At 44.9% G+C, this 26,566-nt stretch overlaps 1 protein-coding gene and 1 long non-coding RNA gene across 2 annotated transcripts; one reads left to right on the forward strand and one right to left on the reverse strand.

Moving 5' to 3' along the window:
* Nucleotides 1–549: 549 nt before the first annotated feature.
* Nucleotides 550–12,097, reverse strand: COMMD9 (COMM domain containing 9). Its single transcript, XM_006269609.3, has 6 exons — nucleotides 12,001–12,097; nucleotides 11,137–11,262; nucleotides 9,541–9,680; nucleotides 6,701–6,735; nucleotides 2,474–2,577; nucleotides 550–1,568 (listed from the first exon to the last, which is right to left on the reverse strand). Exons 1-6 carry the CDS (start codon nucleotides 12,049–12,051, stop codon nucleotides 1,428–1,430), a joined length of 597 nt encoding a protein of 198 aa, XP_006269671.1. The 5' UTR covers nucleotides 12,052–12,097; the 3' UTR covers nucleotides 550–1,427.
* A 22-nt stretch (nucleotides 12,098–12,119) lies between these two features.
* Nucleotides 12,120–26,355, forward strand: LOC132248739 (uncharacterized). Its single transcript, XR_009460092.1, has 2 exons — nucleotides 12,120–12,316; nucleotides 26,204–26,355. It is a non-coding gene; the product is annotated as an uncharacterized LOC132248739 (long non-coding RNA).
* The last annotated feature ends 211 nt before the right edge of the window (nucleotides 26,356–26,566 follow it).

Here is a 26,566-nt window from a genome sequence, read left to right on the forward strand (position 1 = left end):
TTCAGGCTCTGGTCTTACATAGCTCCAGCCTGATCCCTCTTCTGGTCAGGCGAGTCTTTCATTAGTCTTCCTCCCCACCTGCAAGCAGGCTCTCAGGCTGCTTGCTCCCATAAAGGAGCAGACACACCCCAGCACCTTGCTACAGACATATATTAAGAAAGCCTGCATTTTCCTGTACTGTCACTGCAATTACTTCCTTGAATGAAATAATGCTTGTAATGACTTTGAGACCTTGCTAAAGGAAAGGTACACTGGGTGCCAGCTGCAGAGGTTGAAGTGGGGCTGAATCCCATTCACATTATAGAAATATAAAAGACCTGTTGAAAGCCACACATTTTGCCCTCGCAAAAAATATGCCTGAAAGGTTTTGACTCAGACAATGCCCAGCTATATCCATGATAATGCACAGTGCTGGAGCCCACAGAAAAGATGACTGACTTGAACTGGCGAGGGAAATGGAGTGGGACAAAGGAGAAAACAAGCTAGAGACTAGGGGAGACAGCCTACAGCAACATCTCTTTCGGACAAGAGAGAGTTTATTTAACCGAGTAGCAGTTTCATTGTGTCTTTTATTAAAAGATTTGTTTTACACAAACATATAACTTGACGTGTTGGGGAGTACAGGCACTGATTGCCACACAAAAGCTTTTTGTGGTACAGACAGTTGCTATTGATCCTTTACCTTCTGTCTTCACTTCTTTTTTTTTTTTTTTTGCAGGAGACAAAGCTTAAGTCTAATAAACTCAACACCTGTGATCAAACCCCCCTTTTCTTTTCAAATGGAAGGAAGAAATTACATGCTGCTAAAGATGTTCCAACCCAGTTACTTAGACTGAGGAGTTCAGATTAGTCATTTTGCAAATGGTGATACAGAGCTGATCAGAAGGGAATGCACTGCAGCATAATTGCCTTATTTCAAAGCATTACCCTGTAATAACAATCTGCGGCATGGCTGTGCCTCATTGAGAGCAAGAGAGAAAAAGATTCATACAGCATGCACCTCCATACATGCAGTCAAGAGAGAAACACCCTCAATGTCTGCTAATGCTGGAAGCTAGCCCATTAGCCAGCCTGAGCTTTTTTAGTCCCTTATTTCAGGGCAGGGAGATAAATTCGCTCCATTGGTTGCTGGTGTTTGTTATTCCCGTTCCAGCCCTTGTGATTAAGTCAGACTCTGAGGCTTTAAATCCTTCCTGGAAATACCGACCAGTTTTCATTCAACATTAGTAAATACATTTGGCACTGGACCAAGGGCACGTTTAAGTGTTTGCCTGGGAAAAGCTGTGTTATCAGCAAAACAATTCATTTAAAAAAAATGTTTGGTTAACAAAGAGATCAAGATCCCAAAAAGTAAGAGAGCTGGAATTAAGATGGAGGAGAGTTCCTTTCCAGGTTTGAGTGGCAGCTGAGATGTACACCCCAGGCATTCATTTGTTTGCAACGGCAGAGAGCTGGTCCCGGATCCTTCCCAGGCCCTCTAACATAGTATCCAGGGTTTCTTTACTCAGCTCCACAGTCATTGCAGAGATCATCGGGTTATTCCCACACAAGGCAGCATCTTCCTGAATCTGAAATAGGAACATGGGTTGAAATCACATAAGAAATCCACACAGCCCCCAGGAGCAAATCAAGGTTGAATGGAAAAGCAAGGCATTGACTAAATAAAACAAAAAGCACATCCATGACTCGTAGGGTAATTTTTTTATCCTGAAGAGCAATAGAATATTTCCTAAACCAAAGCAACGCAGCTTCTTCCAACACAAACAGTAAGCAACCAGCAGGTCTGGTACACAAGGGGTAAAGAAGTTCTGAGTAAAGACACCAGGACAAACCTCATCTCTAATAAGCATCTCATCTGCTACTAGCATCTTGTCACTAGAAATAGCATGAGATTGCTGCATAGACATTAACTATTACATTTACCCCAACTCTTCTCTTCTACAAAGAAAGAGCTGACTCAATCCAAACCCATCTTCAGTGCTTGTGCAAAATGGAAGGTTCAAATCCCACCCAATTTGTATTTGGGTCCAAGGAGTCCAGCCATTTCCTTCCCAAAGCTGATAGATGTCGTATGTGAGAGAAGTCTTTTTGCCAGTACACTGCTAGCCAAACCCTACATCCTGAGTAACACAAGTCTGGTAAAGAAGCTACTGAATAAACCGACTTTGAAAAATGAGCAGGTGGCATATTGTGATTTACTGTCCTTATGCTGTCCCCATATTTCAGACAACTCAAGTTGACCCAGGGCCTAGTCAGCTGGCTCCTTATTGTAATAGTAAAGCACTCTCCCTTATAGCAAAGAGTCTGTCACTACTGCTATAGACCTCAGTTAGTGGCAGTGAAGAAGAATTCAGTGATAATGGTAAGAGTGATCAAAATAGCTGTGCTTTTTCAGGGCATGTTTAGAAATCCTATAACTCAGTCACTTAAATGCTGTAAGCCAGAATCTAAAGTAGGTGTGCATTAACATTACCTTCAACTGTAGCAGGCAGGTAGGGACCGCCATTCTGCTGATGCTGTCCGAAGAAGTCTTGATGTCCACTCTCCAGTCCATATCAACCAATCGAGGTAGGGAGACTGCGGGATTAAGTTACGCATCTTTTAATTTAGTGACATGTACTGTTGATTCAGCCAGGCTTGTCAACCTGCAGTAATCTCTGGCTTTTCTACAGGAGAGAGATCCACATTCCCTGACGACAAATTGCACAAACCCCTTCAAAGGTTCAAATTTTAACAGAAACAACTTGCACTCTTGTTCCCATCTGCTGGGACTAGTTCTGCTCTCCTTCACAAGCAAGTTGCAGACAGGTGGATATCCCTTCCCATGGCACCAAAGGGTTCTTCCACCACCACAGGCAAGAATGGCAAAACACACTACAGCCCTAGGAAAGAGTATTAACATCTGGGAGAGTGGACCAGCAGAGCTCATTAACCCTCTACTATCCCCCTGCCCAAGGTAGCCCAGCAGCAGCCCATCCTACTACACTAGCTTGCTGCCTGTAGCAGGCAGCATTTCAGCCCACCCTGGTTTGGGACCTACCGCACGCGTCGTTTCATCCTGCAGCTGAAGATAAATCACGTAAGAACAATCTGAAAACCAACCAGCGTGAAGTACATGATTTCAGCTCCCATGGTTGCTAACAAAGGAATGCCAGGGCAATGAATGTGTGCAAGGGGCTTGCAACCTCTGTGATCCTTGCCAATTCATTAAAAGCACTGAGACACTTCCATTTGATGGATGACTAATGGATGTCAGCCTGACCTTATTTCTATTGGACTAGATCTAATGAATTCAACAGTGTAGTGCAACACTGACATAAGTGCTTAAGAGACCTGAAATGCTATAAACCTTTCAGGAGATTGAGGCTCTATGAACTTGCTTGATTTATCAAGCTATTTGTATAACTGTATTTCACCTAAGAGAGAAAAAAAAAGGTGGCAATTGTGTCACCTGGTGGTGTCTTTTTTCCATCAAAGTTGTTGAGAAGCCAGGGGCTGACAGAGCTCAAAACCATCAATGATACAATAAGCCTATAATGGCACAAACGTGATCTGGTGTTCATGATGGAAACCTACAGATTTGTGGGAAGTCTTAGAAATATAGTAACTACCAGCTGACCTCAGACAGCAAAAAAACAGTTGTGATCCAGATTGGATTGGTAGGAGAGAGAAGAGGTGGTAATAGTTTATGTAATGGAAGTGCTACTGTTTTTCAGAGATGCAGCTAGGAGGCTAAGAGTGAAAACATGGTATACCCATATCATCCAGAAAAATGAAAAAGTTCTATACAAATTGACACAGAGGAGTAAGTCTACCAAAGAGATACAACCACCTGAACACAAATGCCCCATTAGCTCACAGTACCATTATGTATTTTCTGTAATATATCTTTCAATGTGATATTCAAGGACAATTATTCAATATTGCTAAGACCATTAAGCTATCCAAAAGAAACTACGAAGGGGGTTTAGGTGGGGAGATTATTACCCAAACTGATTATATTCCTACTCTTGCAAATAGAACCCCCCCCACACTCACACCCACACATGCATCCACTATCAGCAGCTAGACTGAGACTCTGCATACAGTACACTTCTTGGGCAGGTACTGCTGCAAACGTCTTTGAATTGGTTACGGTTTCTTATATAACAAAATGCCAATAATGGATAAACATACTTCCCCACCTGGGGTGCATGACATCAGCCTTGCTGTGCTATAATCCAACTTTACAAATAGAGGAAAATTTCAGTAAATCATGAAATCCTGCTCGCTGCATCTCACCCCAAGAAGCAGAATGCTACTGGTTTCATGCTGTCTTAAATAGAAGGTAAGAGATAAAGATGCTGCCTACTTGTCTGCCTGATGCAAGATACGAGAAAGGCAGCTCAGCACCAGAATCCAGGAGACTGGCAACACGGACATCAGGTAAGTTCCAATTTTAAATAAATGGATAAAGCTTGACTATTCAATGGCACATTTTGCCACAGTTATATTTATAGGAAATACAACTTCACTTACAACTTTTCAATCCCTTTTCTCACAAACACTGGCCGTTATGTTCTATGCTCCAAACTACATCATCATCAGGACTTCTTCCTGGAGAAATGGCGGTTCTCACTCTATCAGATGCATGGAAACAATGATAATTTTACTAACATTTATTTTTCCTCTCTATTATTTAGAAACTGCCCTAAGATTGGAACCACTCATTTTGTGTTTCCGAGTGAATTTCTGTCCTTGTTGACTCGGACTGAGGATTTTCAAAGGAACCTACAAAGGACATAAGGATGCAACTCTCATTGGACTGCAGTGGGAGCTGGACACCTAATTCATTGAGGCTCTTTTAAAGTCCTGTCCTTAATGTCTTAGAGTTTTGCTACTGTGCAGTTTTCATACATAGTGATTTTTTTCAGAGTTTTATGAGCTCTGGTTTCCAGATTCCCCAACAAACAAAAGGCATTGGAAAGAATTGGACACACAAAAACTAATGGTACCAGGCCTACTCGCAAAGCAGAGCATCAGGACTTTCCTCCCACAGTGACCAGGATTTTCATGCCATACCTAACTATCTCACTGGCCCTCACAAACCTCTCTCAAATGCTGCATAAGCAGAGGTGGCTTTTAGTACTCCGATTACTTGTATGGAGGCTCTAGTGTAATATTCCTCAGTTCCCTCACAAGATTGAAAGGCTCTGCCTAGATACAGCCATCCTCCCTGTTCTGACTCCAGCTGATAGATTGCTTACTGATGCTTCAAGGAGAAATTGCTCCTCATATCATTACAGTGGTGCTTTCCATCTCTCCCCAGAGCTAACCTCCGGGGGCAGCACAGCCTTAGCTGACAAGGGCCCATGACTGGAACCAACTCCCATGTATGGTCCACCAGAGCCAGCATTTGGCAGTGTTCACAGCACAACACAAAATGCATCTGTTAAGTCTTGTATTTTAATTTGCAAGGATTTGTTGCTGGCGCCTTTGGAAGGGCAGAAAACTGTCCAAATTTTATGGCTATGTTGATTGATCATTTACAATGCCCGCTATTTAAATCATTCTATCTGCCCCTATGTAAGGCATGACAGCTGCTTCGTAAATATAGTGATAATGTAATCCACTCTTTCCCGTAAAATAATCTCCTTTCAGACATGGTGAAATATTCATTTCACCAATTAGCACTAGTTAAAATAAAACCCAGAAACCTTAGAGCGGAGGTTCCTGAACATGGTCCAAGAGTCACCATCAGTCCACAGAGCCCCTGGAAAGTGGATTAGTTACATTGTGTTGGCTCTCTTTCTCATTTCCTAGATCCCATTGCAGTGTTAAGGCTACATTAACTATTGTCCTGACATTACTGTTCCTTGCAAGCAATTGCTGTAATTGCCATTAAGATTCTGCAACTGTGAAAGACTCCCCCTTTTTAAGATGCTTAACTGAGATTTTCTTTCCAGGAAATTTTCTTCTTCCAGTTTGACCAAAATTTTTGGCTTATCTGCTTGTGAGGAGGCAGTAAGGGGCCAGGAATGTCCTCAGAGAACCCAAACTGTTCTCCAGAATAAAAGCTGTTAAGGTTGTCAAGCAAACTAAAATAGCAAACCAAGTGCCTGCATCCATATTACATCTCCTTGCGCTTGTATAGAGTTAGAACAAGTGGCTTTTGTGTGCGTCCTTAAAATGGATGCTAACTGAGATGCAAGTGATCAGACTTTCAGTGTTGCTATTGTTAACTGTGTGAAAGATCAAAACATGTACGAAAGGAGAACAATTGTATTTTTTTTAAGTTGCCTATAGTGGCACTTCCCAGAAGAGGTATCTGGGGGAAATGCTTACGCTGAGTCCCTTAGCAACCCCTGGGAAGGTTGCAAGATGGCAGCATGGTTTAATTTTCCTAAAAGAAGCAGCAAGAGACAAGTGTGGAAAACACTTGGTGTGTCTCCACTGTAGCCTGCAAAATAGGGTACAGGAGCTTACTTTAAAATGAGCTAGCTGTGTACCCAGAAGGAAGCTATCTCCATGGAGCTCCATGTGGGTTAATGCGCTCCTGGTATGTTAGCTAAACCACTGTAAAGCTAAACTTAGTTTCTCTATACTATGCTTCAGTAGTCAAGGTCATATTGCCTTAATGCAACTCACTGTTCTAAATTCCAAGTCCTTGTAAACCATTTTAGGAATATTAAATTGCTACAAAATGCAATTAACAACTTACTCTGATTTGCTTGAGCTTCATTCCTCCAGGCAGAGCTGTGGAATGGAGAGAGAGAGAGAGGGAGAGAGAAGGGAAAAAAAACACCTTATCAGCAGTAAAGAATGGTCTCCACTAGGTCAGCAGGAAGGTGCCAGGGAGACTATACACTGTAGCAGATAGCAGCTCTGTTGTTGCACCTGAAAGAGTCCATGGGGTGAATGCACTAAAATAAAACAGGAATGCTAGCCCAGGGTACTCAGGATGAATACAGGTATGCCATCAGCACAATTGATGGATGATATATCTATTTCTCCTCAGGCTCCTACTGGAGCTAACAACCAAGAGAAATAAAAACTAACATGTAAACACAATACTTTCTCCCAACTCTTGAGATGATATTCTTATTGAAGGCAGGATGGTTCTTTGCTTAGGATACCAGCCTGAAATTCAGGATAACTGGGTTCGAATTTAATCTCAGCCAAATGTCTTGACTGACCCTGGACAGGTCACATCTGCAAACTGATGTCACCCTTGTTGCTCCACAGAAATGCAAAACATGTCTTTGCCCTTTGTCACACCTCAAATATCCAAAAAACGGAATGCAACAATTCCCATTAATAGTTTGTGTTGCTTTATCCCTGCAGAGGTGCGTTCAGTTATGGCACAGTCCCCACAGCCCAGAGATGTCCATGCTCTCCAGCCACCCTGGACAGATGATTCCAGAGTGCATGTTTCATGCCTCAGAGCAAGAGACCATGGGTTTCCTCACTGTGCATTTGCAGATGTGCGCCCCAGGATGGGGCCAGGCACTTGGGGCCATTGTGCCACAGGATCAAGCCCCTGAAGCCCCAGGAATGGCAGGAGTCCAATCCTGCCAAACAACAGTTCCAGTGATATCTGTACCTGCTAATTAATTGGATCGGCTGGGCCGGGGCACATCCTGGCACAGCTGATCCCCTGACAAAAACAATGTTGGTTTGTAAGCTCAGGCATAGAACCACTAAGGCTAGGGACAGACATTCACAAAGCCTGAGCCAGAACTGGTTTAATCTTTGCAGGTTCATCTAACCTGACTAGGCTGAACTGGTCTGTAACCAGACATTCCCTCTGGACTGAGAAAATTCAGGCGCACCCCTGCAGTGGCTCAGGCTAGAAGCTGGGGGGCGCTAGAGCAGCCCTCTCTCCCCTTGCACAGAGCTGAGCTGAGGGGGGGCTTGACCAGGCCCCAGCAGGACGCTTTGATTAGGGACGTCTGCCTGCACAGTTCCAGGCTTTTCCCTGCTGGCTGCTCAAAGGGCAGGGGTGTTGCCAGATGGGAGTGTTGGAATTTGGGTCTCCCACAGCTACATGCTCCAATATTAAAATAAATAGTAAAATAAATGGAGCACTGCTATTACTACCACCTCCACTTCCTGGCTCTAACCTGTGAGAAAGGTACCTAAATGTACCCCAACTCCAGTGGGTTGTGAAGCCTCTTCAGTGGACAGCTCCTCCCTGCAAACTAGCTGGAGGCACCAAAATCCCCAAAAGGGGCAACGTTTCAGTTTTACCCTCTCCGTAGGCAAGTTCTGCTGTGTGGCTGTCTTTTGCAGATCCTTTCTTCAGGTGCCTTCCTTTCCTGGGCACTTCCCTCGTGACAGCAGAGTTCACTGGGTGACAACATACTTGCAGTTTAGATGCTGCAATGCTGTGTGCTACAGCACTCTAATCCTTTTGCATATCTATTGCTTAGTTCCTTTATGAATTTAGCCCAGAAGAGAGGTGCCCAAGTCCTCAGTGTAGATCCTGAAAACGTAATGCCTAATTCTGGAGATGTCTATAAAGTCCATGGGTAAAGTTTTTACCAACAGCGCTTAAAGTTTTACCTGTATTGTGTCCAACAGCACTCAAGTCTAAACAGTCCTGAGCAGCTTGGCACACAGCTTATGCTACCATCTACAAACTAGCCTTTCCTCCACTTATGCCTGCTTCCTAGTTTCTCAGAACACACATATGAACCACACAAACCAAAATAACTCTAACAAGAAGAGGCATCCCCTCAAAACTCAGTAGTCAGATCCCCCATGCAGAATGGAGAAGCAAGGTTCAAATCCCTCCTGCCCGAGGAGATAGGAGGCCATATCTCCCACTTTCCAGGAGGCTCTCACAAGCAGGGGATTCTGCAGGGTGCTTTCAACTCCTTCTGTTGAAGCTGCTCCTCTATACAGAACAGTAAAATATTTGCTGGGCCAGGGAGTGAAAGAGTGAGTATGGCTTTGCAGACCATTAGTTAGGCCACTAGTCATTCTTGTGCTCACATACCATCTAGTTAGTTCATGCTAACACCCAAAGTGATTTCCCACTCAGCCTACTGGCTTTCATGAACATGTTCTTACCTGCGTGATTTTCTCCATGCATTGTCAGGGAGTGGAGGTGCCTAACTCAGGGCTGTGAATTTCATAAGGCATGCAGGAACCTAACGGCTAGACAATTCAATGCTAGTCTATGAATCTATCTATGAATCTAGCCTGCTGCATCTGGTACCCATCTGTAAGATGGAGAAAATAAAAACGTTAGTGATTGCAAGAGATTCAAAGAACGTGGTCAGGGGATCTAGTTACGTACAAGGGTTGGAGGATCTTTAAGACATCTTCTCCTGAACTCTCAGGCAAAAGCTCAGTTTCCGCTGTAGGGCAAAGTCTGCAGAAAGTACCACGTTACACCTGCCTATGATGAGGTGCTCAGAAACTGTGGCAAAGTCTCCCTTTGCTAACTTAATATCTGCTGCTACTTTCCAGCCGCATATGTATTGGAATGGGTAGATAAACTCCAGCTCTATGTTCTCAAGTAAAATCAATTGAAAAGCAGGTGTTGACACTTACATGTTTTCCAAGATTATCTTGGTTAAGAGGTTTTTTAAATTCTGGTGGAAATTCCCTGGGAAAAGAGGGAGAATTTCTTCTGGTGATGTCAGGCCTCGATATACAACGTGCCTGGTGAGGCTGTGCAAAGAGCAGATTAGCTGCAGGAAAGGAGACAAGAACCAATAATAGTAAGGAAGCTGCAGTGAGGAAGGGCACCACATGTTGTACAGGAAGTGACTTGACTTAACTTGGGTAACCAGATGGGGGACAGGATAATGTACATCCTTATGCACTTAGATCAGCACAGACGAGCCCTGTGGATCCAGCTACAGGATGGCAGTCAGAGTACTTCTTTTTATGTAAAGAAGGACAAACACCTTGATATATGCTGCTTACATATCTACTGTGCTTCAATTTGTACCTACCAAATTTCCAGCTTCCTATTAAAGATTCTGGGCTATATCCAACAACCAGTTCTTTTTACTAGGTATTATAATTATACAACCTAAAAACCTTTTAAAACACTAAGGCCCTGATTTTCAGAGCTGCTGAGCATCTGCTGATTGAGCCAGTACACTTCAATCTAAGTTGTTTTAAAGTCAGGTTCAAATGGTTTGTTTGGCTTTTTTTTAAACAGAAAAAGATAAATTTAAGCATTGACTAGCACAGGAAATTATAAAAAGTATAAATGTATTTTTTCTTCCTGCCCTTGGGGCAGGGGGCTGACCTCGAAGATCTTTTGAGGTCCCTTCCAGTTCTAATGTCTATGAAATCTCTGAAATATAATACACCCATGAGGTACCTCGGCCCATTCTTCTATGAAAGTTTTGCTCCCTACAAAATATTCCTATGTGCACTGTATAATAATTATTCACTATTTGACATATTGAAGAAAAAAAAAAAAAATCAGTGGGATTGAAGGTCTTAAGTTACACTTCAGCACTGGGGAAAATTTTAACCCAAGCTTGAAAAATATAAATCCATGAGTTATGGTCCAGTGAGGTCCTGTAGGGCATAGAGCTGTTCTAGGCAATTCTGATGTAGGATTGGAGCTCAGCCCTGGGCTGCAGTTTAATTTGAAGAGTACGTTTTAAGGGCAATGGTGTACGCACAATTTATTAAAGCCTTTGCTATGAAGCCTGGGGTGCAAAAACACCTGATTGCACCAGGTGCTTTCTTAGCTTATCACAGGAAATAATTCTGAGTTGTATTTCAAAGTGTTTAAACCTTTATTCTTAAACATAGCAATTGCTTCATTATACTTAAACACCTTACATCTTCAAAGCACTTTGCTTATGTTCTCACCACCCCTGTGGCAAGGCAGGTGAATGTTACTCTGGTGTATACTGAACATACATCTACTTTGATTGTATTTGGAGAGCAGTAATTCCCATTTTGTGTACCAATAACTGCATGCTGCACTGATTTCTTTGGCCTCAAAGACCAGTACACATACAAGTTCTAGACAAGCTGGACTACAGCATCGAGGCCTCTGGACAAACTCATTAGCCAGTGAGGTGAAGCAATCTGCTTCTCCTCAGTGTTTGAAGAGAGATGAAGGGAGAAGCACCTGTTTGTTATATCAGGCCTTCATCAATAAGACAGCATTCTTACTTGAGCTGCTTCTTCCGGTGTTACAGACAGACTGGAACAGGTGCTGTCAATTAACCTGTTTGAGCCACTTGTTGAACTAGAAAAGCTCTCCTGGCACAGTTGTCTAACTACATCCTTTGAGGAAGCCTGGAAAATAACAAGGGGAGAAAAGAGGGCGTTAAGAAATCATTGCTTATAAAAATAGTAGAGTACTTAGGTAGTGCTTCAAAGCACTGAACTGCTAAATCCGTGGTCTGCCTATCCTGCGGCTTGATACCAGGCCGACTTTGAAGGCAGAGAAATGAAGTGATTTGGGTGAGGCTGCATAGAGTCAGTACCAGCAGGGGGTTTAGAAGTCAGAACGTGCTGCATGGTCCTAAACCCCCTGCATGCTGCCTTTCAAACCTTGGCCCTTTGCTGTTAAGACTCGCAAAGCAGGAAAATAAGTCTTGTTTTGCTGAGCATGAAGCCACTTGGAAAAAAGATGGAGGGAGAGGCCCTCTGTTCACAAAGTTTGCGAATGCTTGCTAGGAAGTTATGAGATCGATAGAGCTCCATGATACAAATATGGCTGCAGAGCACTTGTGCTGAGCAGGTGGCACCTTTCTAAACCCTCTCCACTTTAAACATCTCATCTCCCTTGTTTCCCCAAGCTCAGGGAAGTACCTGCAGTCAGCTCTCCTCCAAGAGCCGCAGCTCTCAAAGTGATTTCAGGAAAGGGAAGGGGAATGAAGGTTTCCTATATACTTTGCAGAACCCATGCAGGCGTTGGCTCCCTGCAGGCTCCTCTTGGACACATTTCAGCAGCTGTTTTGCCATACGCAGATTTTAAAAAAGGAAGTGGTATCATGCAAAGGAAGGCAGCCTGTGAGACTCGGCATTTACCTTCAGTAAGATCTGCAGAGCTGCAAACTGCTCTTCTGTCACTGCGGCCATTTTCACCCCAGCACGTGACCACCGAAACTAACCAGCATAAGAGGAGGAGTGTCAATCACATGATGGTCCCTGCTGCTGCTTTGCATTGTGGACGCTGTAGTTCTCCCTGCAGCCTGGCGGGTCATGTCAAGCCTGGAGTTACAGGAAAATGATCACCAGTTTTTGTTTGTTTGCCATGTCATGGGACTCCAGGCAGGGTTTGTTCAGGGTAGATTCCTGGAGCCTCCATCCTGAAAGCAGTCCTGTGCAGGAGCAGCTTTACCCGGTGAGTAATCCCACTGAAGTCCACGGTATTGCTCACGTAAGTAAAGATACACACGCATATGTTTGCAGGGCTGGGGCCACCCCTTTTTATAGAGACGTGGTCATCTTAAATTGGACTCAAAGCTTTGCTGTTGCCAATTCGTGTAGATCTACAACTGAAAAAAACAAATTGCATGAGCAATTGCTGAAATGAGTTTGGCACCCAGAGGTCACCACACTCGGGGCCTAAAAGTGAACTTTAAACCAAACAAAACAGGAGTGAAAGCGTCTTCATTGCTTTTCATTGGCTTTTCTACACACACACTATCTTCTGCCTCTGTTTCCCCTGCTAACCCACCGCTTCCTCTGAATCTAGGCTAGTCTAGTGTGAGCGCAGAGGTCCCTGAGTTGAACCTCAGTACAGTATTTTGCATTTATTTTTGCCCTGTATCCACGAGTTTCAAAGTGCCTTATAGCTGTTAACTTCATTTAAGCAATGTAATGCTCTTTGGAGAAAGGGGAACATCAGGACAAAATCATTAACACGTGTTCGTTTTCATAATGTGGCCAGTTTACAGATGAATATCCAGGCACTGGGAGGGGTTAAGATTCTTGACCATGGTTTCACTGCAAGTTAAGGGCAGAACAAGAAACAGACTGAACTTCAGAAATCTTGACTCCTAGTTTTCTGATCTAATTGCCAATCTACTCCCATTCCTAAAGATCCAAGCATCTTCTCTCTATTAGATGCATAGCACAGATGCATAGAGAGCTAATATCAGTACTTTAACAAAATACTTCCTGTCCTAGCAGCGGTAAGACATTGACAATGCCCTTGTCCCCCTGCTTTACATGTGTTAACTTAAAGCATGTGTAGCAGGCTTGCCTTTCCAAGTTCGGGTTGAGTCCAAGGTTTGAAATCTTGCTGTTTTGATTGGTGGAGCCCATCCACCAATCAGGAGGCAGCAAGAGGAGTTGAGTCATGCCCCTTTCCTGAGGGGAGGGGAAGAGGAGCTCTCCTTCCCCCCCTCCCCCCTGGACCTGATTGAAGACTGCAACAATCAGGTCTGGAAGACTTCAGGGGCGGAGCCCTGGAGCATATAAAAGGAGCTGCACACCCAGCATGAGGGAGCCCATACAGGACAGAGAAGAGTGGGGTTAGAAGAGCTGAGGAGAGCTGCTCAGTGGGAAAAAGCAGTAGCCCAGAAATGTCCCTGAAGACTTCCATCAGCGGGGAATGCTGAACAGCTCCAGCAGCTAGGCTCTCGGTGTGTAGCACAGCATGCAGTGTCCAGACCCTAGAAGCTGCATGAGGTGGCTCGGGTCTGCAACCCCTGGTATGCAGCCAGAGACACAGTGCAGAGGCCGGTGCAGGATCTTTGGAGTACTTGGGCAGCTCAGGTGCTCAACCCCCAGAATGAGGCTGGGAGCTCGGTGCAGGAGGCGCTGCATGGAGGGTCCAGGAGCGGACCGAGCCTGGTGCTGCACAAGGAAGCCTAGGTCTCCGACCCATAGCAAAAGGTTGAGTCTAGGGAGCCAGATGGTGCTTGGGCTACTGAGCTAGCAGACAGGGCTGAGCCAGAGGCCCCTGAAGCCCTGCATAGCGGAGCCCCATTCCAGGGGACTGCAAGCCCCCCGAAGCAGGCAAGAGAGCAGCTTGGCACAAAGGACAGGGGCCATGAGTTGCAGGGAAAAGAGGATTCCCACAGTGGAGGGGAGTCCCTCCTGGTTAGTTAAGGGCTCCTGAAAGTGGAGGTCCCACTGGGAGGGCCCCCCTGAAGTTACCAGCTTTCTTGTAGGGCTTGGGGAAAAGCCCCAGGGCATTGGGGTTTCCCCTGGGGATTAAGTTTATCTTTGGGGTTCTTGCACCATAAGTGGTGTGATGTCATGCCTTATATTTTGTGAACTCTCATGTTTGTAAATTAATAGATGAGTAGAGTCCTAGGGCTCTGCTGGGCCCCCCCCTGTTGCTGTTATTTCACCTGTTGTTTATTTGTGGCTTATTTATTGTTTACCCATACTTATCTATAGTTTATCTGTTGGCTATCTATGTTTATTTTGGGGTTTATCTGTTTCAGATCAGATACTTACCAGTATCTGGAGCACTGGTGTAAGGTTTTATAGCATTTACCCAGAGGGTATTGTTTATGTTATTTGTTTAGATATCCTATAAATATATATTGTATATATGTTTATATCCATGTTTCTTTTCCTTGTGATAAGTTAATGTAAATAAACGTGTATATAGTTAAGTCCCCTGACTGTCCTGGCCTGGCCTGGTTCTATGGGGATGGAGGGAAACGGAGTGGTCTGCAGTTCCCCCCACAGCCCACCTGCCAGCTAACAATCCCCTTCAACTGGAGAAGGGGAGTATATACCCGAGTTACCTGGGCTACACATGTTTTGGGCATTGTGCCTGGTTGCTATGTGTGAGGGTTGTTCCTAAAGTTCTTAAAAATGCATTAGACCCCAGATTGGGATGGTCCTGCCTTGAGCAGACTGGTTGGATGAGATGACCTCCTGAGGTCCCTTCCAGCCCCACTTCTTGATGATTCTATAGGAGCTTGATCCTGGGAAATGTGGAATTTCCATTGTCTATAGCCAATTGCTCAGACACTTTCACTATACAGCCCAATGGATAGACCCACCCTGACTGAAAAGGGAACACTAGCTATTCAGAGTAAAATGAAAGGAAATGCCATACCATCTATTGCTGCCCAAGCGGAAATATCTGCAGGACTTGGCAAAGGAATTGCTTTTGTCAGTGCTCAGACTGTCATTTCCCACATGGAGAGGGCACTGGATTGACCGTAGTGCTGTTGCAGTGGCATAGGCCATTACCTTGGCTTATTGTGTGTTTTTTCTTGTAAGGGTAATTTTAAATACATCTCCTCTCAAGTAAAAGCAGTCTTTTTTTTTTTTTGCCCTGTGCAGTTCACACATTTGTTATCAGGTGTTTTTTGCATAATCCAAGGACTTCCCTCATCTCTACATCTCTGCCCAAACACTGGCTGCCACTTCAGTTTTTGTTTGTGCTGTTCTCCTGTAAATAAAAATCGTAAGTTGTAAGGTGTACCAATGTTGTTTGCACTGTGATGGAGAACGCTTGGCAAGGGAAAGGAACTTCCACTCTTATTAGGGGAACTGATTTCACTTTCATGTGCTGGGAATCCTTCAAGGGCAGGGGAATCTTAGGGGAGATGGTTTTATTTTCTATCATTTTTCATGAGCAACAGGAAATGAGGCTCTTGGGGTGGGGGTGTATATGGAACTATTTCAGTGCGTGAGTTTACCATCTGTGGCCTCTTGAAGTTAATTAGTATGATTGATCAGTTTGGAGAGCTGCTGTATTAGTTGTGCCAGTTCCTTAAGTACTGCATTACCATTAAATTAACCCACTGTAGGTATTGTGTTTATCATGTGAAGCAACTGGTCTGCTGTGCATATCTACCACAGTGGACAGATCCTGCACAGAGTACTAGCCTGCTGCTGTGCAACTATGGCAGTGTGCAGACACTCAGCTTTTCTTACTGACAATTGCCCAGATAGATACTCAAATTATACAGCCCAATCCATATAGCTGCCCTGATCAGAAAGGGAACACTAGTGAGTCAGAACTAACTTAGATGAAGTGCCACATCATCTATTCCTCCACAAGTGGAAATGTCTAGGAAACTTTTTGGAAAAGGAATTGCATTTGCCAGCGCCCAGACTGTTATTTTCCATGTGCAGTCATGCTAGTGGCACTTGCAAATTATACACTGGACCAATTCTGAAGGAAAAAAATTGTTAGGTAGGCCCTGAACTATTTTTCAGCATCTGAAATGTGAAGAGTTAAGAAGCTGAAAAATGGCATCAAAAAGAAAGCAGGAATTAGTAGCTAAAGGAAGGCTATTAGGAATCTGTTCTTGGCTCTGTTGGTGCCTTGGAAATGATGTTGTGCCTCGCTTTTGTCATGTGTGTGCAGGTGATGAAAATACTTCTGTCCCACACACGAATACGGATATTGTGAGCCTTTATAAATTAATTCTGCTAAAAAGTGTGGAGTTCCTGAAGGCATGAATATAATAAAGGCATTATAAAAGAGGAAAATATTACTGCTATCACCATGCTAGCAAGCTGAACATACGCTTCTTTTCAGGCTTCCTATAGGGTGCTGTATTATTCTGTTTCAGAACTTATAAAGCTCCACTTTTCTGCAACTGTAGATAAGTGAAATATTTAGGTATCTCAAATGTCAGAAAAACCCCAAACCTCTGTACCCAACAGGAAAGAAGGGCTGCTGTCTTTTGGCAGGGCTCTTCTAAGAAATGCATGGCATTGGACTGTTTTGGTTTCCCTGTTTTAAGGATTTCCCTTGCACAGAAATCAGACAAACACATCACTGGACTAAGGAGTTAACTAGTACTACACGAAGTATTTTCCAGTCAGACAAACAGGAGGAGAGGCTGAGAGATAGAAAGCGGGGTTGGATGACTATCATTGGCATTAATGAGTGTATGACAAAAGAGAACATTTACTTTTGAGTCACATATTCAGAACAAAGAATCTGCCTGCCAGTGAGCACAGCTGGCCTTGTACTGAATGCATATTCCAATCCACCTCCTGTTGTCATTATTTCCTCACTGTAGGAACCTTCTAATTATGGAGAAATAATAACACCATTGATTTAATATCAAAATCGAAATGCTTTGTCCATTGCTTGGAGATGATCAAAAAGCATCCGGCAAAAGCTGCTTCAGTTGGGTGGGTGGACTAACTCCTGATTATTTTTGGTACTTTCTCTTTCCAGCTACTCTCAGCAAACAACAGTCTAAAATCTATTTTTTTTCCTATGTAATAGTTGGGAATGAGTTCAATCATCATGACTTGTCTTCTCAAGGAAAGGCAATTCAGTGGTTCTAGGGTTAGCAATTTGGTTTGATTCCCTGCTCCAGTACTGACTTCCTTATGAGCACCAATAAAATACAAAAAAAGGAGGTATGCACTTTAATGTTAGGTGCCACTGTGCCTAGCTTCTAGGTGTCTCATCTCTTGAATGGATGTCAGACTAGAGGGCCTAGACTTCCAAGCAATTTAAATACCTCAAAAACCTGCACCTTGATTGGGGACCCATAGAGAGCTAACCAACTAAGGAGTGTTTCTGACCTCCCTCACCCTCACTGGAGTCTGGATTCAATAGGAGTATCTCCATCCACTAACTGGCAACAGCCACTGGAGGAAGACGAGACGGTGGCAGTGGTAAAGTGATTGCCTTTGACCTAATAACATTGTTAAAGCATTCTTCTTGGAAGCGTGCAATTGATTTCTAGCCCTTCCCTGGCCTGGAATGATTCAAACCCACATTTCTCACCTCCCAATTACTGCTAGAAAAGACTACAACCCCTTTCATAACAGACTCAAGGGCATTCTTGCTTTATTTCTCTCTGGTCCCTGAATTTTGTATTCCTGGCTTCATACTTTCTCAGGTTTCTGTATTTGGAGCTTAACTTAGTGCCGCATGCTCTAAGCACATGAGCTGGAATGGGACTTTTTGCTGGTCTGCCAAGTTTATGGACTCACATGGGGTTTAGTTGCATAGCTGATTAGACTGGGCAGTTTCGGGCATGTACAGAAAGTAGAACTGACTGTCAGATTGAAAAGGGAAGTGTCTTGTGTGTTAGGCAGTCGTGGTCAATAGCAGTAATTTTTGGACAGTAATCCAAAAAAGTAAAAGACATCAAAATCCTTCTTTGAAACTGACCCGTAATCTCCCTGTGCCCTCAATTCCCTATCTTCAGTGTAAATACATTTACTTCACAGGGATGCTGTGTGGACAAATATATGAAGGACAGTGAGGCAGCTGGATATGGCAGTAATGGCCCTTAAAGCCTTGCATCTGGTGTCTCCTGAATTCAGGATCTTCTCAGACAGTTGAAAGTCCTTAGTCTGTGTGCCACCCCCACATTAAGTTTCCAGTTCTGTAAAAAAAACTTCAGGGAATTTCCTTGCTGATGTCAGAGTCTTTTCCATGACCATACAGTTCCACTGACACATTTAAGTGCATAGTTTTAAGATCTGAAAAAAGACTCTGCGCTTACCTGAAGTTAGCCTTTATCTAACCTCAGCATAAACAATGCTCACTATCTACAGGAGCAGCCTGCCCTATAGGTTTTTGCACTTAATTAAGGCTCATTAGCTTGTTTCTCTAAGAACTTCATGCCTCCAACATTAGAAACCTTGAAAGTAACAGTTCCCAGCCAGTTTCATGCAGTATGCATTTCAACAGAGTACAGTCACCTTTCAAAACAGACAGGCTGAAGAGTTCTTGTGCACTTAAGCAACCCATGCACTTACTGGATATGATGGATGGTAACCAATAGTTGTTATAATCTAAGAAAGAAGCAACAAGTTGGGAATAATTAGCCTGTTTCTGAATGGTCTAATTCCATATAAATGGAACGTAATGTACGGAGTTCATTGATCGTGGGCACAGGATCACTGGGTAGCAGCTACTGATTTTCATGGGGGGGATTTTTCTTGTGGGACTTAGGAAAGGCCAGTTGTTTTTCATTAGGTACTAGGCTGGCCGAGATTTCTGTAGCTAACCTGTGCTAGCTATGAGATTTATGTCCACACAAGAAGTGTGACTCTGGGTTGTTCACATGCACGTTCCAGCGTCCTCATGGCACTGTGGCTCGGCCACACAGCCTGCCAGGGGGGAAGGGAGAAGGAGGGGCTGCTGGCACACAGGGAGACCAAGATGGTAGCTGCCCCTCCCCTTGCCACTGGTTGGCTGAGATCTGCCTGTCGTGTGGCTCTGCTCCTCTTCACTAATCAATGATGAACGGTGGGGCCACATGACGACCAGCCCTTGCAACCAATCAGTGGCAAGAGGCAAGGCCACTAGGGCCCCTTAGCCAATCAGAGGCATGGGAGGAGGGACAGTTACAATAAACCTTCAAAAATGGCTCCTGGCCCAGTGATCTATCCATAAAATTGGCCAGCTGCCTCCTCGAGTTGGGTAGATCCCTACCTATAGTTATAGTGCAATATGGGTAATTGCATTGGGCAACTACTAGCCATATGAAATTGATTGTGGGTTGGGTTGTATGTATCTTGTTCTCAGTGGGATCATGAGGGAATTAAAACTGTCTGCCGGATTTACCATCTTGAAATCAGTAAGGCACCTCCCTGGAGCTTTTTTCCAGGACTGGGGATTTAATGTGAGGTCATAGACTCATAGAGCAGTAGGGCTGGAAGGGACCTCCAGAGGTCATCTAGTCCAACCCCCTGCCTGAGGCAGGATGATCCCTATCCAAACCATCCCATACAAGCTTCTAAACTACATAGGACTACTGTCAACCCTGACACAACATAGACCTAACACCATAACCTGCCACAGGTAAAGCAGGGGAACCATGGCAGCCAATGTCCTGCTTCTGTAAAATGTTGTCAATATACGCTTAAGAGGTCCTGAGTAGAGGCCCATGCCTCCTGGTACAAAGGAAGGCAAAATCCCTTACAGTCTATACCCATCTGACCCTGAGCTAAAATTCCTTCCTGACCCCAAATATGATGATTGGTCTGACTCTGAGAGGAGGGGCAAGACCCTCTAGCCAGGTACCTCCAGCTTTGGTCCCAGCAGGAGCATTGGCACAGCCCAGTCAAAGCCTTCAGCCTTGGCTGTAGCCACCAACCAATGCCTCTGGGAAGGCTTAAAAACACCCTGACACATAGCAGAAAAGGGGGTGAAGGGACAACCAGCAAAGCCCAGAAGCATGGGAAATACCCATAGTAGAACATAGGCATGGCTACACCTAGATCATCCCTGACCAGTGGCTGTCCAACTTCTTCTTGAACACCTCCAGTGATGGCGCATCCACAACTTCCCTGGGCGATCTGTTCCACTGCCTCACTGTTCTAACAATGAGGATTTTTTTGGCTATCCAATCTAAACTTACTTTGCTGCAACTTCCAGCCTCTGATCAGCATCCTTCTCTCTGCAGTAAGAGAGAAAAGGTGCTGTTTCTCTTCTTTATGGAAGCCCTTCAAGTGTTATGTCAAGCACCATCATGTCCCCTCTTAAGCACCTTTTCTACAAGCTGACCATGTGTAGCTCCTTCAGCCTCTCCTCGTATGACTTGCTTTTCAAGACCTCTACCATCTTTGATGCCTGCCTCTGGACCCTCTCTAACTTCTCCATGTCTCAGAACTGCACACAGTGCTGCAGGTGAGGCCTAACCAGTGCTGAGTAGAGGCACTGTCACCTCCCGTGTCTTGTACCTAATGCTTCTATTGATACAGCCCAAAACTGCATTTGCCTTTTGTGCAGATGCATCACACTACAGATTCGTATTGAGTCTGTGGTCTACCAAGACTCCCAAGTCCTTTTTCATAGTGCTGCCATCCATCCAGCTGTCACCCATTTTATATCTGTTTTTGATTATTCCTCCTGAGGTGTAGCACCTTGCATTTGTTGCATTGGACTTCATCCTGTTAGCTCTAGCTCAGCTTCCCAATCTTTCTGAATTGTGCTTACAACCTCCAAAACGTTTGCAGTCTTTTCCAGTTTCGTGTTGTCCATAAACTTGCTCAATAAGCTTTCTATGCCAGCATCTAAATCATTAGTAAACATAGCGACAAGGAATTCAATAGTAGAGTCCAGTATGTTCCTGCAAAGTAAAAACTGGACTTTGTCACCTTTACGCTTCTTAATAATAGATAAAGAGGGCCTGGAGGCAGTTGTCATATACAGTATGTGTATTTTAAGTTAGAAATTTATAACTTCTCTAGCACAGGAGACATTTCTTACTTGAAATTATAGGCAAGTATTGTTACTAGTGAACTTGACACCACAAAATTTAAAGACTGAATAATTGAGGGGAGAAATAATTCTAATTGGAATGTGTAAATATTTCCATGTTTAATATGTATATAATAATATCACCCCAATGACTAACAAACACATTGGGGGAAATGTCATCTTTGTTACAAATTCAGCATTCCAGCCCCTTGAACAAGGTGTGAGCTCATAATAAACACATCTGAGAGTCAAGAGGTCCACAGAAAAGAGCATGGAGGACTGAACATTTTGCTCTTCCTAACATGTCTAAGGTTTAAAAATAGGAGCAGTTAGAACAAGTATGTAGTAACTTCTAAAGAAAAACTTCTTAGTTTGTCTTCAGGTGAAGTCTGTCTATCTTCATCAGAAGTTTGAAGGAAAAAGAATTCATTTTTTTTTTTTTAAATACTGTGTGGACAGCCTTTAATTTTTGCCATTTTTGGGAGAGGAGCCTGCTGCTTAGGCTCCTCTTGGAAGATGCAACTGAGAACTAGAGGCTTACTGAAAGAAATTCATAAGACAGTAAGGGTTTGATTTTTTTAAGACTCTTGGGAAGAACTTAAGCTCCTTCATGTGTTCACTGGAGTCTGCATTTGGGAACAATGGTCTCTTCTTTACATACCTTCTGCTGCAAGTCAGGATTGTACTGTTTAGCTGCACCATGCTTCGTGTGGCTTCCCTGTTGAAAGAAAAAGCCATGCTGCTCTCTTTGCCTCCCTCCTCAATAATTGATTCTGATCTTAAAAAGAAGACATTTGTTTGTATTGCTTGTCTGAGCAAAGGATGAGCTATCAGCTGTAAATGATATAGTGTAGCAAGTGGAGTTGTAGGAAAGAAGTCTGTATAGAGGCTGCAGTGGATTTGGGGCAGAGGAGTGCAGTGGTGTGGATGAACCACCTTCCAGTCAATCGTGTCATGGGAGCAGTAGCCAGGGACTTTTTCTAAAGTGCCAGAAGCAAGTAAGAATCCCCACTCTCTTCTGCTCAATACCCAGGAGCATCTGCCCATCCTTTCCACCCGCTGCTGTTTCCAGCTGCCCTGGGAGGGTTAGGGGAAGCACTCCAAAGCTGCTCCTGCCCACTCCTGCTGGGCTCCATGTGGAGCCAGGCTCAGCCAGGGACAGTGACAGTAGCAGGCAGGTCCCTCCTCCTTTCCCAGTCTCCTAGGAGTTCCCTGCCAGGCCAGGAGCAGGAGCACCACTGCTGCTGTCTCTAGTCAAGCCTGGTTCCACATGCAGCCCTGCCCCCGAGTCATCTGGGGACAATGGCAGTGGCATCAGTGGGGAGGGGTGGGGGGGCAGGGGGGGAATAGGAGGGGCAGGGAGGGATTGTGCTCCTGAACACAGGGGGGAAAGTAGGGGGGAGGGAAGATTCCTATCTTCTTGAGGGACTTAAAGAAGTCCCCCATTGTTGCTGCCTTGTGGCCTACCTGCCCTGGTGCGTGTAGTGAGGGAGGCTGGGAGCTGGGGTGCCATTACACTTGTAGCACAGATTGCTGCTCCCACAACCCCCCTTTCCAAAATCCTGAATCTGCCCATGCATAGAGACATACGATGTCTAGAAGTTGCTTGGCATCAACTTACATGTCTGTGCTGCAGGTATCACACCCAAAAGGTTGCTTCTGAAATCTCAGCATCTTTCTTCAGATCCCAGTTACACTGAAGTGAAGAGGTTCTCTGATGTATCTATTCTGAAAATGTGGCTTCCAGCATATTATAGCATGTCAGCTTTGGGGAAAGGGATGGAGGGGATAGATCATCATTGTTGTTGAGAGATTATGTCTGGATCCATTAATGAAAGAACAGTTTTCCACTTTTCTGTGCCCTGGCCCTCATTTAATGCATTCTATTTAAAGTTAATCTTTCAGATAGTTTAGACTCTAGTTTGTTCTGCCTAAACTGCACAGGGGCAGCAATCTCGGAGACTACAGAAGCTCCCCTTGACTTTAGTGACTACAGGCATAGAATTCTAAAATTCAAGTCACAAATGCCATGCCTCTAAATTCTCAGGACAAAAGGTGCTTATCTAGGACAAAGGGCAAAGATGCTTATCCACCTTTTGTGAAGCATTTTAAAATTTTTAAATCTAAACTTGGAAAGTGTAGTGAAAGCTGCTCAGTATTATTAAATAAGCCATGAAGAAGTTAAAAAAATTGAAAATCTCTACTAGTAAGACTACTTGACAGTAGACTTTGAATGTGTATCGATTCAAAGATCCTTGCAGGCACAAAAACAAAGCTCTTGTATTTAACATCTTGACACCTGAGTTCTTGTTACTGTAATGCCGACTCATTGATTGGGATTGCGTGACTGAGGAAAGCTTCCCTATTGATTACTGTAGCTGACAGCTAATCCTTGGCTCAAGAATTTGTCCATACCAGACTCTTCCTCCCCCATTCTGCCCCGCTGCCTGCTAAAGTTTCCCACAATTGTTTCTGTTCGTGCAGTTCCACTGGTCATTGTGATGTGAGAACCCAACTCTCCCTTGCACTGCTCTTTGTTTAGTCATTTAGGCTAGGGACAGAAGTTACACATAACTAGTTTAAGTGATCAGAAACTGGTTTAAACCTGTAACAGAACATATGTTCAGTGCACATAAACCACTTGCAAAATGGCTGAAACTGGTTTGAGATGAACCTGGTTGAATGTAGTTTCAGACTTAACTGATTTTGCTCAAATTGGTTTATGCAATGTCTGTCCCAGACCCCTTCCTGGTTTAAGTTAAACCAGAGTCCCTCAGCATCCTGGCCTGCTCTCTGGTCTTGGCTCTCTGCTCCAGCGGAGCAGGGCTGGCCCTGCCTCTCTGCTCCGTAGCTGGAACCGGGACAGGCAGGGGCAGGGGCCTGGGCAAATGCTGGCCCCAGAAGGAATCAGGGAAGACGTTTATTCCCCGCACCCTCTCCTGTCCCACCCGCATGGACCCGCATTTCTTCACTGGCTGCTCCACCAGCAGGTGTGTGGCCACCCCAGCAGTAGCCTTGAGTGAACTTGTCAGGGAGGGGGTTTAATTCCCTCCTCCCTGTCCAACTGGCATGGACCCAAACCAGAGTCCATCAGATGCAGGGTCCATCAGGGGTGGGGGCATGGTCAAATACTGGCCAGCATGGTGCCCTGAGGCAAAGGAGGCAGGAAGCAGGGGTTACTTCCCCTCTGCCCCTGGGGGACCGCAGATGAGGTCTTCCTGCCCCATCTGCCACCACCACCACCACCAATTGCTCCCTGTGTGGGGCAAGTGGTGAGATAAGCCCCCTCCCTGCCCCTCCACCAGATGCAAGAGAGAGTGGAGAATAATCCTCCTCACCTAATTGACTATGGCTGGCCGGCCTCTGGCCATGCCCCTGCCCTGCTGCTGGTGAGGGGGCAGGGCCCTTGAGGGGGGCAGCACCCCCTGTTGTGGTGTCCGGGGACCGTGCACCACAACAGGCAGGGGGGCTACCAGCAGAGTGTCACAGCCGCTGCAGACTGGATGGGGTGAGTGGCAGCACCAGGACTCAGAGCGGTGGTTATAGCTAGCCCCCCAACATTGCTGCCACTCACCCCGCAGAGTCTGTGGCAGCTTTCTGCACCCCGTAGCATGGCCCCCACTACCAGGAAGAGGCTTGTGCTCTGGGACACCATGAGATGGGCTGCAGCCCCCATCATGGTCACCCTCTCCCCCTCGCTGCTCCAGTGGTGGGGGGTGTGGCCAGAGGGGTTATTCCCCCCTTTCTCTGGCATCTGGTGGAGGGGGCAGGAGGGTTTTATCCTGCTGCTTGCCCTATGCAGGGAGCAAATAGCGGTGGTGGCAGTTGGGGTGGGCAGACCCCAGCTGTGCTCCCCTGGGAGCAGAGGAGGCAGGAAGGGAGGTTATTTCCCCCATCCCTGCCCCCTCTGCCTCAGGGGGCTATGCCAGCCAATGTCTGGTCATGCCTCTGCCACTACAGAAGTGAGTGGGGAGCACCAGGCAGAGCCTGGCTCAGGTCCATGGGAGAGGGAGGAGGGAATTAAACCCCCTCACTGACCAGTTCACTTCAGGCTACTGCCAGGGCTGGCCATACCCCCCCAGCACAGCTTCCCTGCAGCTGAGGACATGTCTACCCCTCCCTAGCTCCTGGCTTGAGTGGCTGCAGGTAGGTGCCTGCATTTCCTTGTTCTAGAGGGAATGTCTGTACCCTTGCAAATTGGTTCAATCTAGGCAAGTTAGACTAACCTGCAAAGACTGAATCAATTCAGGCTCCAGCTTTTTAAATGTCTGTCCCTGGCCTTACACAAATGCATAATGGGTATAAAATGCTGTAGAGTGAGAAGGACAGAATTCTGCTTGTGCTTTGTGTTAGTACAACTAGCTATGCAAGGGAATACATAACTGGCTAAACAGTGGAAAATCAGGCTTGATGCTCTCTAGAACTTCTCTGGGGTAAAGCTTGGGCCCATCTAATCCCTGAACGATCCCATCCTAAAATCCTTTCTATATAGGCAAGGACCCAAGCTGTGGCTTGTTTGCTTTTGCACCCATCTAAAGCCTCTCTCATCTTTAACCCTCTTCCTCTGGCCTCTCGGATGAAACAGCTTTGCCTTTTTCCATTTCAATTGCTGACAGTTGAGGCTGTTACAGAGGGAGTGCTAATATATCTGGTGATGACCTGTAAGACTCCAATGGTGCTCCCAGATATCAGTAAGTGTCTGAGCTATGTAACACTGCCCAGGGTTATTGCAATTGTACCTGGGAAATGATCAACTTAATGCCACTGTGAAGCAGACATTACAAGTTAATGGCTTGTTCAATACAATGTGCCTTCCTCTGGCCCCATTGAACTCTTGCAAATGGCCTATTTAAAATGTGATTGGCAGGTCAGGCCATTCCACACTGTACTATAAATTTGTCTTAGTTGCAAGGTGTCAAGAAAAAACAGACAAAGCACAGGTATTTTTTTTTTAGCTATTGCTAGGTTTCAAAGCCTCTGTCCAAGATCTCATCCTGCCTTTAACAACTGTACAACTCCTGTGAGAACATTCAGCATAATACAGCTTGGATCAAGAGAAATGTTTCCATTTTTTGAAAAGGTGAATTTTGTTTGCATTTAAACATTTCCTTTCTTTGTTTGCAGCCCAGACTTTGGAGCAAGTTGCTGCTGGAGTGGCAGAAAGGGCAAGAATTTAAGGACAGAAGTCCCTCATCTTCCTTGTGAAGACAGAAGTGAAAAATAAACAAGAAGCCTAATTGGTAACAGTAAATGAAATGTTTCAAGCTCACTGAAAATGTAACTTCCTTCTTTAAAAAAAAAAAAAAAGTCCAGTATCTTAAAAGAGCTGAAAGCACTTATTAACTTCCCCTTTGCCTTCCTTTACAATCACCAGTGCAAGGATTGAGTAAAACCTTGTATTGGCATCTGTAAGGAGTGTGGTGGATACTGACAGTGAACGGACTTCAGAGACAGCAGCCAATTACGTGTCTCGTTTTCATTACAAGA

This window comes from Alligator mississippiensis, chromosome 2 (assembly GCF_030867095.1).
Source record: "Alligator mississippiensis isolate rAllMis1 chromosome 2, rAllMis1, whole genome shotgun sequence".
NCBI classification, from domain to species: domain Eukaryota; kingdom Metazoa; phylum Chordata; order Crocodylia; family Alligatoridae; genus Alligator; species Alligator mississippiensis.

What these genes read in the sequence shown, in the direction of transcription:
- COMMD9 (XM_006269609.3), bottom strand. Translation starts at nt 12,051, where the DNA reads ATGGCCGCAGTGACAGAAGAGCAGTTTGCAGCTCTGCAGATCTTACTG. An exon ending in CTCTGCAGATCTTACTGAAG is followed by an intron (nt 11,263 to 12,000) that starts GTAAATGCCGAG and finishes GTTATTTTCCAG; the next exon opens with GCTTCCTCAAAGGATGTAGT. An exon ending in AAGATAATCTTGGAAAACAT is followed by an intron (nt 6,736 to 9,540) that starts GTAAGTGTCAAC and finishes TCCATTCCACAG; the next exon opens with CTCTGCCTGGAGGAATGAAG.